This window comes from Chiloscyllium plagiosum, chromosome 29 (genome assembly GCF_004010195.1).
Source record: "Chiloscyllium plagiosum isolate BGI_BamShark_2017 chromosome 29, ASM401019v2, whole genome shotgun sequence".
NCBI classification, from domain to species: Eukaryota; Metazoa; Chordata; class Chondrichthyes; order Orectolobiformes; family Hemiscylliidae; genus Chiloscyllium; species Chiloscyllium plagiosum.
In genome coordinates this window covers 37,615,234-37,633,497 of record NC_057738.1, presented here as the reverse complement: position 1 = coordinate 37,633,497, position 18,264 = coordinate 37,615,234, and the positions used below count along the sequence as shown (strand labels likewise).

The 18,264-nt window shown below is 45.6% G+C and overlaps 1 protein-coding gene across 1 annotated transcript in view; it reads left to right on the top strand.

The window, feature by feature from the left end:
• Positions 1–18,264, top strand: part of LOC122564531 (CUB domain-containing protein 1-like) — a 112,011-nt gene that overhangs the window by 65,826 nt on the left and 27,921 nt on the right. Inside the window, exons 5-6 of the mRNA XM_043719577.1 lie at positions 5,397–5,621; positions 13,172–13,546. Of these exons, the coding sequence (XP_043575512.1) occupies positions 5,397–5,621; positions 13,172–13,546 (600 nt within the window). The remainder of the gene's footprint in view (positions 1–5,396; positions 5,622–13,171; positions 13,547–18,264) is intronic.

Here is an 18,264-nt window from a genome sequence, read left to right as displayed (position 1 = left end):
AGCGACTTGGCTTGTATACCCTTGAGTTTAGAAGGCTGAGAAGGGATCTGATTATTAAAGGATTGGACACTCTGGAGGCAGGAAACATGTTTCTGCTGATGGGTGAGTGCTGAACAGAGGACACAGCTTAAAAAATACGGGGTAGACCATTTAGGACAGAGATGAGGAGAAACTTCTTCACCCAGAGAGTGGTGGCTGTGTGGAATGCTCTGCCCCAGAGGGCAGTGGAGGCCCAGTCTCTGGATTCATTTAAGAAAGAGTTGGATAGAGCTCTCAAGGATTGTGGAATCAAGGGCTATGGAGATAAGGCAGGAACAGGATACTGATTAAGGATGATCAGCCATGGTGCAGGCTCGAAGGGCAGAATGGCCTACTCCTGCACCTATTGTCTATTGAGATTACCTCCATTTCAGTGGTCTGCTTGCAATAACTAATGTGATTCAATACCTTATTGTCAAGCATTCTTCAGTTGGAAGACGATGACGTTGCAGGTTGAGGAGGCAGGATTTCTGTTATTTACACCTGGATGAGTTCATCTGAATTCCATTAAGGGGTGTCTATTGAACTCCTGCTGGAACTCCAGCAGGAATGCTGAACCATTCTCATTGGCAGAAAGGTCAAGAAACAAAGGTCAGAGAGTAAAAGTGATGAACCAAAGAATTAAAGGCAATGTAAGGGCATAACCATTCTTTTTCAGGCATGGAGTGACCAGATTCTGAATGGCATTACCTGAGCGTGTGCTTGAGGCTGGTTCAGATAATGATGATTATCTGAAGAAAAATTAGTTGCTGTGGTGGAAAGGTAGGGGTGGACGAGAGTGATGAAAATTGCATGAGTCTTGCAAAGAACTAGCTGCTGTGCTATAACAACTCTGAAATTCAGTCCACTCAGAAAACATCAAGATTTCTGTTTGCCAATTCTATGTTGCCTTGAAAGTCTACCACTTCCGTAAACATGGTTCCATTGAGTAGAGCAGAGCCCGTGGTCCTGTTCACTTGTAGCAGTCAGAGCAAGGGCTCAGCTCCTTCAGAGAGGGCAATCAGGCCTTCAGGTGAACGGTATTGGGGCCTAACATGGGGGAAGAGGAGACTTCAGGCCAGGATTAGTTTGAGGGGAAAAAAAAAGACTGCATTTACTTTCAAATAAATATTGGAGATTGTTATTTCATCAGAAAAGTCTGTCAGAATGGTTTCACAACAAATTAAGAATTGAGAACAGGAGTAGACCATTTAGACTCTCAAGCCTGCTCCACCATTTAACAAAATCATAGTTGCTCTGATTGTGGCTTTTGGAAGAACAACATGTCGATAGTGTATTGACCTCCTTTTTGATGTTCGTCTGGTTATAAGTGTGGTCATTAAAAGGTGACAGATAATGAAGGTAACAGGAAGTAATGTTTGTGGACAGGAAGTGTATGTTCGGCAATAGTGATTTTTTTTTAAAGTGTGTTCTGTCAAGAGATGTGGGTAACACTGGCTAGGCTAGCAAATAGAGCGGCTAGACTTGCTACCTCATAGCACCAGGGACCTGGGTTCTATTCCAACCTTGGGCAACTATCTATGTGGAGTTCAACGCATTCTCCCTGTGTCTGCATGGGTTTACTCCAGTGCTCTGGTTTCCTCCCATGTGCAGGTTGGGTGGATTGGCCATGGGAAATGTGGAGTAATGGGGAAGGGATCTGGTTGGGATACTCTTCAGAGGGTTGGTGTAGACTTGTTGGACTGAAGGGCCTGTTTCCATACTGTAAGGATTCAATCAAATACCCATTCCTCATTGACCTTGAGAGGGCAGTGGTGAGCTACCATTTTTGATCCACTGCAGCTCATATGGTGAGTGTTTAAAAAACTTGTTACTTCTCATGTCATTAATTGCCCTTCATGAAAAATATTTAATCTTGACTACAAAAAAATTCAAAAAACAAAGTTCTCTCTTTTCCTTGAGCAAGTCTTCAGTCCCAATCTATGGTATCATAAACAACTCCTGGTCATTCTGATCAGGCAGCTGATTCTTCGATAACTTTCTAAAAAGAAAGAAAGGAAGACCATTGGTTTTATATATCATGGGGCAGAATTACCAGCTGCCAGTTCCCCTCTGAGTCAGTCACCATCCTGCCTTGGAAATATGTTGACGTTCCTTCAGTGTTGCTGGGCCAAAATCCTGGAACTCCCACCCTGAAGCGTTGTAAGTGTTCCTGCACCAATGGGACTGCAGCTAGTCAAGAAGACAGCTCACCACCTTCCCCCGAGTAGTTGGGGATGGGCAATAAATGCTGGTTTAGCCTGTGGTGCGCCCATCATCTTGTAAACAAATTACGAAATAATCCGTCACTAAATCACTGGGCTGGTACCTGCTCCTCCTAATCCACAAAAATACAAACTGAAGACTGGGACAGAAATCCCTGGTCTGGGCTCCCAGCTCTCCCCCAATTCCCCCCCACCCCCCTCACTGAGGAAGAGTGGGCCTTGGACACCAGTTATTGGACCCTAACGCTAGGTGTACCTGAACCTCATGGACTCCAGAGATCCAAGAAAGCAGCTCTCTACCACCTTCTCGAGGGCAAATAGGGGTGGGCAGTAAATGCTGGCCCAGCCAGTGATGCCTACATCCCAAGAATAGTTCTTTAAAGCAAAAAAAGAGCCCCAACTCATTGAATAGCCAATCAAATCCATTTGAAGTGTATCATCTGTAATAGTTTATTTAACCCCAGCAACCAAATTGCTCACAGCAAGTCTGACAGGAATGTGACAATGACCCCACAATGTGTTTTTGTGAAGTTGTTTTGGAGTTCAGTATTGAGCAGGACACTGCCCCATTAGTTCCACTGGGATCTTTCAGATTCATTGCAAGGGCAGGCAGGATCTTGCTTTCACATCACACCACAGAGACAGAACTTCTGACACTCCCAAAGTACAGCACCGTGGGGTCAGCCTGGATTTTTTTTTTAACATTTGGGTCCTGGAGTGGGATTTGACTCCAAAGCCTTTCAACTTGGGGGCTACCGACCGAGACCCACCTTGGGCCAAACCTTAAACACTTTGTTGCCAAATTGAGTGCTTTCAATGCCTTTAGTTTAGGAATAAATGATGCACGTCTGGACTGTTCCAGTCTTTTGAAGGACTCACACTGTCTGGAAAGACTCTGAATCATTCTGACTAAATCTACATTGACATTTAAGGGCATCTCCTGTTCGAAGTAAACCAGCAATTCAGACTTCACAATACAATCATCAAGCCAACTGACTGTATCCAATGACTTTTTTTCTTTCAAATTAACTCTACTGCTTCAGCAATGTGGGAGTTGGAACAGGGAAAGGCCATTCGGCCCTTTTAGCCTACTCCACCATTCAATAAACTCCTGGCTGTTCTAGTTGTGGTGTTAACCTCATTTTCCTGTCTGCCCCCTCCCCCACTCTGCCATAACTCTCTTGTCTATCAACAATCTGACTCATCCTCAAAACAATTTTAAAAACCCAGCCTCCACTACTTTGAGGAAGAAAATTCCATACTTTAAAAGATTAGGCACTGACGAACTGCTCTCGTTGGAGAGAGACGATTGGTGATGGTTTAACCTGAGGGGGCAGATTATGAAGGAGAGTCCTTTAACATTAATCTCAGATGGCGTGGGTATTGAACCAACATTGTTGGTGTTCGTCTGTATCATAAACCAGCCGTCCATCCACACTCTCATAACCCTCTAAGAGAAAATACTTCCCTTCAACATCTTCTTAAAAGGAGGATCCCTTATTCTTAAACTGTGTCCTCTCGTTTTAGTCTCTCTTTCAGGATGAAACATCTTCCCACTATCCATTCTATCCAGTCTCCTCAAAATCTCGATATTTCAATAACATTTACATGGATTGAATCTTGCACATCCTCAGTATGTACTACTTTAAGCAATTAAAATAGTAAAAAAAAAACCTAGGTACACATTTGTCTCAACTTCTCTGGGAGCTGTATTGGAAATCAGACCAGACTATTTCCAAAGTCAATGCAAAAGTTAAAGATTTTTAGAAGTAATATTCAAAATCCCCCAATTTACCTGATTCCTGTACTTAACAAGAATCACTATTTATTAAAAGTAACCAGATTCTAATCTACAGGTAAAACATGACATTGAACTATATCAATTATACAAATTCAGTGCCTTACAAATGCCCCCTTACACACAGAGAGGAAAGTTTATTCACTCATGGAATGAGGGTGTGTCTGGCTAGGTCAGCATTAATTGCCCATCCCTAATTACCCAGGGGGCAGTTAAGAGTCAACCACATTGCTGTGGGTCTGGAGTCACATGTAGGCCAGACCAACAGATTTCCTTCCCTAAAGGGCATTAGTGAACAGATGGGTTTTTCCTGACAATTAGCAATGGATTCATGATCATCATTAGATTCCTAATTTCAGATATTTATCAAATTGAAATTCCACCTCTGCCATAGTGGGATTTGATCTCCGATCTCCAGGACATTAGTTGAGTTTCTGGTTTAATAGTCCAGCGATAATACCGCACGGCCATTGCTCCCCCCATGACCTGATTGGGGAAAAAGGGCAGAGTGGAAGTTGGGTAAATAGTTCTGCATATTTTCACAAGATCTGATGGTTTGCTTCTTGCTGACTGAAAGGTTTCGTCTCGACATTTCTTTCTCCAAATACTTCCCCTTGATTTGCAGGGGTACAGGGTGGCTGGATCATTTCTGAAAGGTCTCTGATTTCTCCAATTCACAGTCACAACTTGCAGCATCTGCTGAATTTTTCTTCACACTCAAAGTGGGTCAAAGCAGAAAACCAAGAGAGGGACCCGTGGTTTCTGTTCTGATCTATCATATTTCTGTACTCAAAATAGAAACCTCGTTCTGGTGAAGAGTCACATTGGACTCTTAATGTTAACTCTGTTTCTCTCTCTCTCCATAAATACTGCCAGACCTGCTGAGTTTCTCCAGCACTCTCTGCCTTTATTTCAGATTTGCAGCACCAATAGTGTTTAGCTTTTAGCTTCTCTGTCTTGTTCACATACTTTCTCAGTGTGATGAGGGTTTCTGCCATTCCCACCCTCATAGACAGGGAGTTTCAGATTCCTACCACCTTCTGGGTGGGGGGAGAAAAGATTTTCCCCACATTTTGTGTAATCTTCCTGCCCTTTCCCTTAAACCTGTGCCCCTTTGTCATTAATCCCTCCATCAAGGGCCAAGATTTCTTTCTGTCTGCCTTACCTGTGTTCCTGATAATTGTATACATCATACCTTCAATTGTAGCTCACCCAAAAATGAGCTGTTTGGTTACACCTAGCAACAGTAAGTCAGCCGGGGAGGGCTGACATTGATCTAATTGATTTTCTGTTCAAAGAAAGATGCAAATATATTCCGGCAACTCTCCTGAATCTTCTTGTTTGCCGTCCTGCAGAGAGTTATGAAATCAAAGTGAGCGAGGGTGATTCGATCATATTTAAGCAGATCTCTGAGACGGCTGGGGTTGCCTTTCCCCTGCTTTGTATCTGCACCTCTCCCGAGCTGACATCCAACTGTGGCACCGAGTTGCGATTGGAAGGTGGAGATCACACGAACATCTCTTTCAACTCCAGATGCGACCCAACACGGGATGTCATTGTGGAAGCCACCAGGAATATCTGTAAGTGTTTCTTATCTTTGTGGGATTTGTTGGAAAATGTGACAGCTGAGGTCGCATACCCCCCCCTCCCTCCCCCGCTGCCCCCCACTTTTGGAGCTTACTCAGAGCTACACAAGTGGCTGGAATAAAGCTAGGGGCAGGATTGTAAGACCCCACTGGAGTTATGAACAGGGGTGGATGGGGCCTCATTTACCAGCACTGGCTGTAGTGCCTCCCGAAGATGCCATTCGGTCCTTAGAACCCAGCTATTTAGAGTCTACATGAATGACTTGGATGCAGAGATAGAAAGTTCTGCAGCTGAATTTGCGGCCCACACAAAAATAGACAGGATGGTAAATTGCAATGAGGAAATACAGTGGAAGTGATCATGTGTTTGGAAGGAGGCTTGGTGAATTTCCGCGGTGATTGGTATAAACTGCTGCTACTCAGTATTAGAGGGAGAGGGAGTGGTTGTTTGTGGATGTGGTGCCAATCAAGTGGGCTGCTTTATTCTGCTTGGCATCAAGCTACCTGTGTGTTGTTGGAGCTGCAACCCATCCAGGTAAGTGGGGACCATTCCATCACACTCCTGACTTGTGCCGTGTAGACAGTGGACAGGCTTTGGGGAGGCAGGAGCTGAGTTACTCGCTGCAGGATTCATAGCCTTTGACCTGCTCCTGTAGCCATTGTGTTTATGTGGCAAGTCCAGTACATCCTGAAGCTGGATGGATTCTAGGTGGCTCTCTCCCTCCAAGCGCCAGCCCGCTCTCCTTCATTGGACAGTGAGCCCATCTCCAAATCAATTGAGGGAGCGGCTACACAAATTCCCAATAAGTGACTTCTGACCCACCTTCCCATTCGAGAGTATTTAGGACCATTCCCAACCTCTTACACAGTGCAGCAGAGCCCAGGTTAGCCCATTGTGCCAGTACAAATTCTTCGAAAAATGCATTGAATTGAAACAAAATTCTCTGCTCTGTCCCCCGTTGCCCTGCAGCTTATTTTTCCTTTTCAGTTATGTATCCAATTCCTTCTGCTATTGCCAGATGCTGGATTCATGATTATAACAACCCATTGTGTGTGAATATTGCCAGCTCTCCCTTTTTGACTTGATGTTTACTTTTCTCCATCTGTCACTCCCACCCCTTGTTAAAAGATTCCTGTGAGTTTGCCGAGTAATTCAAACACTGCGGCTGGCAGTATGTTTCTGTAAAGGGAGGAGGGTGGTTGTCGAAAGCAGCTTGTGTTTATACACCCTGCCTCCCCAAAAGGTGCTTTTCTTGTATATTTTGAATCCACGTTCCTGGTGAGATCGGAATAAGTCACAGCTGGCATCGATGCCGGAGTGGAACATGGATCTCTCTCTATCCCCAGCAGTAACTGACTGCCCCAAGATTGCCAACAAATAATGAAACTCCAATAGTTACACCTCTCGCTTTGTAGACTCACCAACACTGGGGGGCAGGGGGAGATAGGTGAGGAGGCAGCATTGTGATAATGCCACCAGACTAATAATTCAGATGAAGGGCTTATGGCCGAAACGTCGACTCTCCTGCTCCTCAGATCTGCCTGACCTGCTGTGCTTTCCAGCTTTTGATTCGATAATAATCCAGAACGCCAGGCTAATGTACTGGGGTCATTAGATCAAATCCCACCACAGCAGATGGATAAAATTTGAATTCAGTAAAAGTCTGGAATATCACAAAAAAGCAAACCTAATGATGACTGTGAAACCACTGCCAATTGTCAGTGAAAATGCATCTCGTTCACTAATATTCTGTGGAAAAGGAATCTCCTGTCCTTACCTGGCCTGGTCTGCATGTGACCATAACAATGTGGTCGACTCTGAAATGTTCTCTGGGCAATTTGGGGCAACAGTAAATATTGTCCCAGGGAGTGATGCCTATATGAATGAATTAAACAGGAATTGTGTACAGAGCTCCCATTGTGGTCAGTTTTGGAAACCATCTACAGCTACAGCACAGCAGAAATTCTTGAATGAGGTGGGATAGTGGTTTAAAGATTCATACTGGTCCATATCTAGCAGGAGCATGATGGTTGAGGAGGTGTGGTCCAAGAGAACTATTGAAGAGCAAACACAGCTTTGAAGTGATCTGTGTGTTTGGAGAAGCAGCTGCAACCCAGTGATTCACGCTGACAGGTATTTCTGTAATTTGTTCATGGCGTGTGGTTGGACCAGCCTTTATTGCCTGTCCCAAAACTGCCCTTGGGAAGGTGGTGGTGAGCTGCCTTCTTGAACAGTCTGAGGGGTGTAGGTAGACCCACTATGCGTTAAGGAGGGAATTCCAGGGCACAGCCCCCTGGCGATATGTTTCCAAATCGGGATGGTGTCAGATTCAGAGAGAGATGCAGACTGTGTTTGTCCCTAATGCCCTTGTCCCCCTGTGGCTATGTGTATACTGTCTAGAATGAGGGGGCTCAGTGCTGCAACTACAGCATTATAAGTCTGGCCTAACCGATGCTTTATAGACATTAATCCTCTGCTTTTGTCCCGTACAATTGGACCCTTACCCTGTGATTAATTTCAGATACACAGTGTTGTTTCCAAATGCACCTAAGCCCTTTCCATGATATTAGAATAGAATCCCTATCATGCAGAAACAGGCCATTCAGCCCAACAAGTTTAGCTACTTGATAACCCTGCGTGTTATCAGCCACCTTTCCCTTCTCGTACTCCAGCAACTGACCAGGTCTCTCAATCCCACCTGCAACCACCGGTCCCTTCCCACCCAATCTGGGACTTGACAGGGACACAGCTGGGAGGACGTTTCCCTTCACGGGAGAGTCTAGAACCAGAGGGCATCACCTCAGATTAAAGGGGCACCAATTTAAGACTGAGATGAGGAGCAATGTCTTCTCTCTGAGAGTTGGGAGTCTTTGGAGCTCCTTGCCACAGAGAGCTGTGAGGTCCTTGTGTATATCTCAGGCTGAGATAGATTCTTGATCAGTCGTGGCACCAAGGGTTACAGGGAAAGGGCAGAAATGTGAGGAATGTCAGATCAGTCACGATCCTATTGAATGGCGGAGCAGGCTCGAGGGGCCAAATGGCCTATTCCTCCTATTTCTTAAGCCTTTTAAATTCCAGGCCACACTGCATTACTCTGCTAACAACCTGCCTGGTGCCTCTGGCCATATTTGATAATGTCTTATTTCTGTTTACAATCGTGTTGCTGTCCTGTCACAAGCCAAGCCTCACTGACCACACTTGCCTTTCTCCTTGCCTCATCACCAGTTTAATCGGTCTGGGTTTCATTTCGAGTTTCATCCTGCCGTTTCTCATCATTCCCTCTCGGATCTCAAAGACGCAACCCCCTGTTCGTATTGTGCGAGCACCTGATTTTCACATTGTACATTTGTACAACATCTTGTACTGCATCTGTTTTATGAAGCCTGATCATTTTGTTGCCTCACTATTTCCAGTCACTGAGACAAGATCAATAAAAGGCACCCAGGATGGGAATTGAATTAGGAGCTTTTAGCAACGATGACTGCCTCAGGGGATGGCCTTTTTAGATTAAAATTGAATGAGTTAGGGAAGTTTAAAAATAACTGGATACAACTGAGATTAAGCAGCTGATTAACAGCATGCTTGAGCAATCTTTGTTACCTGAGGATAAAACGTTTTTTTTCTTAAAAGGTTGAGCCGATTTGAAACTGAGCAACTAGTTATTCCTGATTTTAAAACAGATATTATAACAGGATTAACTATGATGTTAGCAAGAACAGGAAGGCATGGCGATAAATTGGGAAAGAGGGAGGTGCAATGAGACCTGGATGTCCTTGTACATCACTCACTCAGGGTGCCGGTGATAAAGGTAAATGGTTTGTTGGCTTGCACTCGCTCGGGTACAGGAGCAGGAATGTTTTGCTGCTGGCCTTGGTGAGACCACAACTGGAACATTGTGTGCAGCTTTCATCTCCTTATCTGAGGAAGGATGTTCTGGCTCTGGAAGGGGTGCAACAAAGGTTTAGCAGACCCATTCCTGAGATGGCAGGAGTTATGTTTCATTTAAGACCATATTCACTGGAATGAGGGCAAATCCCATAGAATTCTAACAGGACTAGATTGGGTAAATGCAAGAAAGATGTTCCCGATGACTGGCGTGTCCAGAACCAGGGGTCAAAGCCTAAGGATATGGAGTAGGCAATTAGAACTGAGGTGGGGAGGAATGTGTTCACTGGTGAGTCAGTGGAATATTCTACCACAAAAAGCAATTGAGGTCAAAACATCGAAGGAGTCAGATATGGTACCCAGGGCCAAAGGGATCAAAGTTAAAAATCACAGAACACTTGGCTGATGACTCCTGATAAAGGAGCAGCACTTTGAAAGCTAGTGCTTCCAAATAATCCTGTTGGACTATAACCTGGTGTTGTGTGATTTTTAACTTTCTACAGCCCAGTTCAACACCGGCATCTCCAAACCATTAAAGGGATCAAGGGTTCTTGGGAGCAAACAGCAACAGGGGACAGAGTTGGATGATCGGCCATGATCCTATTGAGTGGTGGAGCAGGCTTGAAGGGCTGAATGGCCTACCTTTGTTCCTATGATCCTGTAAAATGCCAGGAATACTCGGCAGCTCTGGGAGCATCTGCAGAAGCAGATTGGAGTCGACAGTCTTCCGTGAGAATTTGGAAAAGTTAATGTACAAATATGTGAACTCTGAGCAGAGATAAGGACACACAGCACTTTCAGCCTGCTGTGTCATCCGAAGGTACCACAGCTGATCTGATTCCTCCATGTTCTCACCCACACACCCCGCCCCAATAACCCTTCACCCTTTGTTTATCGAGAATCTACCGACCACTGCCTTAAAAAAAACATCCAAGACTGGAGGATTGGAGGGTGGCTAATGTTGTCCCACTTTTTAAGAAAGGAGGGAGAGGGAAAACAGAGAATTATAGACCAGTTAGTCTGACCTCAGTGGTGGGAAAAATGTTGGAGTCAATTATAAAGGACGAAATTGCGACCCATCTGGATAGCAGTTTCAGGATAGGTCAGAGTCAGCATGGATTTATGAAGGGGAAATCATGCTTGACTAATCTTCTGGAACTTTTTGAGGATGTAACTCTGAAGATGGACAAGGGAGATCCAGTGGATGTAGTATACCTGGGCTTTCAGAAAGCCTTTGATAAAGTCCCACATAGGAGGTTAGTGAGCAAAATTAGGGCACATGGTATTAGGGGCAAAATACTGACATGGATTGAAAATTGGTTGGCTGACAGGAAACAAAGAGTAGTGAAAAACGGCTCCCTTTTGGAATGGCAGGTGGTGACCAGTGGTGTGCCGCAGGGATCAGTGCTGGGATCGCAGCTTTTTACAATGTACATTAATGATATAGATGAAGGTATTAAAAGTAATAGTAGCAAATTTCCGGATGACAAAAAGCTGGGTGGCAGGGTGGGGCAGTACAACGAGATCTAGGTGTTCTTGTACATCAGTCAATGAAAGCAAGCATGCAGGTACAGCAGGCAGTGAAGAAAGCTAATGGCATGCTGGCCTTCATAACAAGAAGAATTGAGTATAGAAGCAAAGAGGTCCTTCTGCAGCTGTACAGGGCCGTGGTGAGACCACAGCTGAAAATTGTGTTGCTTGAAAAGCGCAGCAGGTCAGGCAGCATCCAAGGAGCAGGAGAATCGACGTTTCGGGCATTAGCCCTTCTTCAGGAATGAGGAGGGTGTGCCAAGCAGACCTTGGAGAGGGAGGAAGAGAGCTTCTTCAAGGAAGGCAAGTGAGACCACACCTGGAATATTGTTCACAGTTCTGGTCTCCGAATTTGAGAAAAGACATTCTGGCTATTGAGGGAGTGCAGCGTAGGTTCACAAGGTCAATTCCCGGAATGGCGGGACTATCTTACACTGAAAGATTGGAGCAAATGGGCTTGTACACGCTTGAGTTTAGAAGGCTAAGAGGGGATCTGATTGAGACGTATAAGATAATTAAAGGATTGGACACTCAGGAGGCAGGAAACATGTTTCCGCTGATGGGTGAGTCCTGAACCAGAGGACACAGTTTAAAATTAAGGGGTAGGCCATTTAGGACAGAGTTGAGGAGAAACTTCTTCACCCAGAGAGTGGTGGGTGTATGGAATGCTCTGCCCCAGAAGGCTGTGGAGGCCAAGTCTCTAGATACTTTCAAGAAAAAGTTGGACAGAGCTCTTAAGGATAGTGGAATCAAAGGTTATGGGGATAAGGCAGGAACAGGATACTGATTAAGGATGATCAGCCATGTTCATAATGAATGGTGGTGATGGCTCGAAAGGCAGAATGGCCTACTCCTGCACCTATTGTCTATTGTCTATTGACTTTGTATGCACGGCCTTTTGAGGAAGAGAAACCTCATATCCCTCTGTGAAGGAAAAATATTCTTCTCAATTCTGTCCTAAGTGGATGACCCCTTCTTCCAGAACCTCCCATATTCACCCAGTAAAGCCCTCACAGGACTTATATTTTTTTTTTCTTTATTCATGGGATGAAGGCATCATTGGCTAAGCAGCATTTATTGCCCAGAAAGCAGTTAGGAGTCACCCACATTGCTGTGAGTCTGGAGTCACATGTAGACCAGACCAGGAAGGATGGCAGATTTCCTTTCCTAAAGGGCATGAGTGAGCCAGATGGGGTTTTCTGAAAATGGATTCATGGTCATCATTAGATTCTTAATTCCAGATAAGTATTGCTTTCAATTTCCACCATCTGCTGTGGCAGGATTTGAAACCGGGTCCCTAGAACATTACCTGCGTCTCTGGATTAATAATCCAACAAAAATACCAGTGGGCCATCACCTCCCCTTATGCAGAATGTTAGAAATGTAATGGGTTTTAAGTGGGTAAAATGGGGTGAGGTTGGAAATAGAGACAAGATGAGGGCGGGTGGAAGACAGGATTAATTAAATAACACGAAGAGCAAGCAGGAAATGGAATGCACCAAGACAAAGAAAACCAGGTCCAGAGAAGGTGTGATTGGCAGCATAACCAGGTGCTGCCTGGAAACGAGTCCATGGGAAAGCGATGCTAAGATCAGTGTGTGCAATGGAAATGGAACAAGCCCAAGTGGGGCACTTGGGAAGGTGCAGTCTTTTTGATTGTAAATTGCTGAGGTTCATGGGTTCATGAGGCGATGAAAGACCAGCACAAACAACAGGGCACAGTTTCTCAAGGTTTCGTTGGAAGCTGGCAGCTGGCGAGGTCAGCCTGGGAGGAGACTGGGGACTTCAACTGAGGGATACTCCTGACTGAGGTTCGAGACCGAGGGGCACAGATTTTCGACTGGCAAAAGAACCAAAGACAACGTGAGGAAAATTGCAAGTTGCTAGGTGCGCACTGGCAGAAGGTGTGGGGAAGGCAGGGTCAGGTACAGTTGTGGCTTTCCAAAGAGGATTATCTGAAGAGAAGAGTTTTGAGGAGCTAAAAGGAAAGAGCAGGAGTGTGGGACTCAGAGTCGCTCCGCTGAAGAGCTAGCATGTATGATGGGTTGAACAGCCTTTTTCTGTGCTGCAAACATTCTCCAATCTCAATAAACCTTTTAAAAATTTGTTTTGTTGCTTCCTCTCTCAGCCTGTAAAGATGTAGAAGAGTGCTCGGTGAATAATGTGGACCTGGCCTTGCCCACTGTACTCTCGACACTGCCTGTGGCCCATCAGACCTTCAAGTGGGTGCTCACACAGCCCTCAGAACTGACCATTGAGTTGGCGTCCGAGCATCTGAAGCTGCAGCAGCTGCTCCAGGACGACAAGTGTGAAGGCAACTTGATGTATAATGTCAGCACATTCAGCCAAGATGGTGCCAGGTCAGTGGTTGGCCAATTCTGTCCCAATGGAGCGATGGAGAGGATCCAGACAGCTGACCACGTGTTACTGGAGCTGAGGACATCACATGGCTGGGACTCCAAAGACCAGGATGTCAAACTGTCTTTCATTCCCCGCCTCACAGGTAATTGGTGGCTCAGTGGTTAACACTGCTGCCTCAGAGCACCAGAGTCCTAGGTTCGATCCCAGCCTCAGGCAACTGTCTGTGTGGAGCTTGCATGTTCTCCCTGTGTCTGTGTGGGTTTGCTCTGGTTTCCTCCCACAGTCCAAATATGTGCCAGGTTAGGGTGGATTGGCCATGCTAAATTGCCCATAGTGTTCAGGGATGTATAGGTTGGGGCATTAGTCAGGGGTAAATGTAGAATAATAGTGTAGAAAAATAGGTCTGGGTGGGTTACTCTTCAGAGGGCGAGTGTGGACTTGTTGCCACACCGTAGGGATTCTGTGACAGCTCGGGGAACCTTTGTCTTTCATTTCTCACCTCACAAGCAGTTGGCTCAGGAAGCCCTTGTGTCACCATTGGACGTCTCAAAGCACTTTGCAGCCATCAAGCCTGTCCCCACACATACTTTTTCCAACAAGGCCTTTCGTCCCGTGATGTCTGTACCGGCTCTACGACTGAGCAGTTCACTCTGTCGTTCTCCTTTATTTCCCCATAAGCCTGTATTATTGCTTTATTTTTCAAATGGTCACCCCATTCTCTCTCGAGAATGCCTTGATTAAAGCCACTTCCACCTTCCAAATCCTGACTACTCACTGTCCTGTTCTTTTCTGAAATTGCATTTGCTTAGTGCCACAATTTTTACAGCATGGAAAGAGGCCCTTTGGCCCATCATGTCTCCATCAGTCATCAAATAAAATCAAAATGGAAAATCAAATCAAATATCCATCTACTTGATTCCATTTTCCAGGAGTTTTGCCTCTTTTGTGAATTACTTTTAAACCCCTCTGGTTCTTTTATCCTTTTACAATTAGAAACACTTTCTCACAATCTACTCTGGTCGCACCCCATGATTTATAAAAGCTTCTATCGAATCTTCTCTTAGCCTTCTCTTCTCCAGTGTCTCCAATCTGTCTCCATCGCTGAAGAACCTCAGCCCAGGAACCATTCTTGCAAACCTCTTCTGCTCTCTGTGCATATCTCTGTCTGTCTGTCTCTGTCTCTCTCTCTCCACCCCGCCCTGTCTGCGTGTCTCTCTCTGCGTATGTGTCTCTGTCTGCATACCTCTGTCTCTCCTTCAGTTTCTCTCTCTCTTACCCTCTGTGTGTGCGTGTGTCTCTCTCTTTCTGTCTGTCTGCGTATTTCTCTCTCTCTCTGTCTGCATGACTGTGTTTCTCTCTCTCTCTCTATGTTTCTCTTTCTCTGTGTTTCTCTCTCTCTCTGTGCGTCTCCCTCTCTGTCTGCATGTCTCTCTCTCTGTCTCTCTCTGTATCTCTCTCTCCCTCCCCGTTCCCTTTCTCTCTCAATCTCTCACTCTCACTCACTCACTGACTCTCTCTCTCTCTCTCTCTCTCTGCCTCACTCTCTCTCGCTCTCCCTGTTACACACACTCACACTCTCAATCTGTCTCCAGTCGATCACATCCTTCCTGAATTGTGGTGTCCAGAACTGTACAGCTGAGGTCTATGTGGTGTAGATGCTTATGGTGAAGGGAATGCAGTAACCAATTTGGGCAGAGCAAGATCCCACACACAGCAATGTAATAATGACCAGATAATCATGATGGTGATTTGAGAAATAGATATCGGTTAAGATCTCAAGGATATCTCAAATAAAAGCCAATTACTGCAGATGCTGGAAATCTGAAACAAGTACAGTGAATTCTGGAGAAACTCAGCAGATCGAGCACATCTGTGGACAGATAAATGAGTTAAAGTATTGAACCCAATATGTCTTTTCTCCAGAGCCCAAGATCCTGAATTCCAGAGAAGGGTCATCCAGGAATTGAAACATGAACTTTGTTGTGTCCTTCCCCACAGATGCTGCTACCTCTGCTGAGTTTCCCCTTATTGTTTCTCTCTCCGAGTGAATCTGCTATTGTTCCTCCAGCATTCTCTGTGTTTGTTCCAGGGATACCTTCCTGGCTTTTCCTTGTAATAGCGCCGTGGGATTATTTTTTGCATCCATTTTGGGGGCAGATGGATCCTCAGTTTAACCTCTTGTCCAAAGGCTGTGCCTCAGACAGTGCAGCACTTCCTCAGTATGGCACCGGGGCGTCAGCCTGGATTGTTAAACTCAAACGCCAGTGTGGGACTTGAACCCAGAACTTGGTGAGTCGGTGCCACCAACCTCACCGCAGCTGGTCTCTCTGCAGAGCCAATGGAGGCAGGTTGTGAGCCGCCTTTCAGGATGCTGTGGGCATCTCGAGATGCATTGAGTCACACTTCCTGGCTCCCTCTCTGGGATTAAGATGGACGCTGGCATCCAACGGCCCCTGGTCCCATCCTGCACTCTCCAAGGATGGCATTTAAACGTGCAGCGATGGGCATCCTCCCCAGTGCAGCAGCATTTTGGGTGACCCTGCGTTGGTGTGCGAAATGCAAAGGGTGGAAGCTGCTTTCTAAACCAGCTCAAAGTTGCTGGCGGAGAAGCAGCTTTACAAAGGGGCCTTGACGTAACCCTCCAGCAATCTAATCGGAAGCCCAATGCATGGGTCTCCCACCTGTCACAGTAACATGGCATCTCGTGCTGAAAGGATCGATGTGCAAAGTTGTGAGAGAGTCCAGAACTAGAGAGCATAGGCTTATGGTGAGAGGTGAAAGATATAAAAGGGACCTAAGGGGCAACCTTTTCACACAGAGAGTGGTGCATGTATGGAATGAGCTGGCAGAGGAATTTGTAGAGGCTGATACAATGCAACGTTCAAAAGGCATCTGGATGGGTATATGAATAGGAAGGGTTTAGAGGGATATGGTCAAGAGTGCTGAGGGACGGGTGCTGTCGGAGGGTCAGTGTAGAGGCTGATACAATGCAACGTTCAAAAGGCATCTGGATGGGTATATGAATAGGAAGGGTTTAGAGGGATATGGTCAAGAGTGCTGAGGGACTGGGTGCTGTCGGAGGGTCAGTCCTGAGGGACTGGGTGCTGTCGGAGGGTCAGTGCTGAGGGAGCGGATGCTGTCGGAGGTGCCACCTTTTAGATGTAACATTAAACTGAGGATCATCTATCCCTTCCAGACATAAAAAGATTCTGTTTCGGTGCCATTCAGGTAAATTCTCCCCAGTATCCTGGCCAATATTTATTCCTGAATAAACATCACCAAAAAGCCAGATGACCTCGGTGTTCTTACAACGAGATCTAGATGTTCTTGTACATCAGTCAATGAAAGCAAGCATGCAGGTACAGCAGGAAGTGAAGAAAGCTAATAGCATGCTGGCCTTCATAACAAGAGGAATTGAGTATAGAAGCAAAGAAGTCCTTCTGCAGTTGTACAGGGCCCTGGTGAGACCGCACCTGGAATATTGTGCGCAGTTTTGGTCTCCAAATTTGAGAAAAGACATTCTGGCTATTGAGGGAGTGCAGCATAGATTCATGAGGTCAATTCCCGGAATGGCGGGACTATCTCACGCTGAAAGATTGGAGCAACTGGGCTTGTATACGCTTGAGTTTAGAAGGCTGAGAGGGGATCTGATTGAGACGTGTAAAATTATTAAAGGAGTGGACACTCGGGAGGCAGGAAACATGTTTCCGCTGATGGGTGAGTCCCGAACCAGAGGACACAGCTTAAAAATAAGGGGTAGGCCATTTAGGACAGAGTTGAGGAGAGTGGTGGGTGTATGGAATGCTCTGCCCCAGAAGGCTGTGGAGACCAAGCCTCTGGATACTTTCAAGAAAGAGTTGGACAGAGCTCTTAAGGATAGTGGAATCAAAGGTTATGGGGATAAGGCAGGAACAGGATACTGATTGAGGATGATCAGCCATGATCATAATGAATGGTGGTGATGGCTCGAAAGGCAGAATGGCCTACTCCTGCACCTATTGTCTATTGTCTATTGTCTGTTGACCTGGTCATTACCTTATTGCTGCTTGTGGGAGCTTGCTGTGTGCAAATTGGCTATTGTTTCCAACATTATAACAGTAACAACACTTCAAAAATGTGTTTAATTAGCTTTAGGGCACTTTTGAGAGGTGAGATGGTGGCAAAAGAAGTTAAAATAATAAAAAATCATGTCTGCTTTTGCTTTTCTATTAATTTTAAAAATTCCTTATTAATGTACTGCTCGTTCAGTTACTTAAGTAACCAAATGATTGATCCAAGCAGCTGGCATGTATTTCAGGAGAAACCAGTGAGACTGATCCCTGGTTAATGCTGGCACAAGTGCTCATGCCTTGGGCAACTGCAGTGTCACTTTTTGCCAGGTTGATGACGCAGGAAAGCAGGGGGCGACAGTGCATGCCATGTTGCAGGTGCCCACCCTCCTGTCCTTCTGACCACGTTGTTTGCCCCACAAACAGGCACCACTTTTCTGCTCCAGGTTACAGAGTCATAGAGATGTACAGCATGGAAACAGACCCTTTTCGTCCATGCTGACCAGATATCCTAAATTAATCCAGTCCCGTGCGTCAATCCCATTTCTGATCCATGCAGCCCCAATATGTCATGACAGTCAATCGATGGAAACATGGGGACATTGCAAGGTTCTGTTTAGAATTTACACTGATTTTATTGTCATAGCTGAGGGAATCACCAAAAATGAACATGTTGGCACTACATAGGAATCTTTCTGGCTGTTTGTGGTGCAAGATGGTAAGTGAAAGCCATGTGCCAATGTTGTGTTCCTGTAGGAATATGCCAATGTTGACCCCAACCTTCCCACAATGCAGTTTGCAAATTTGCTCT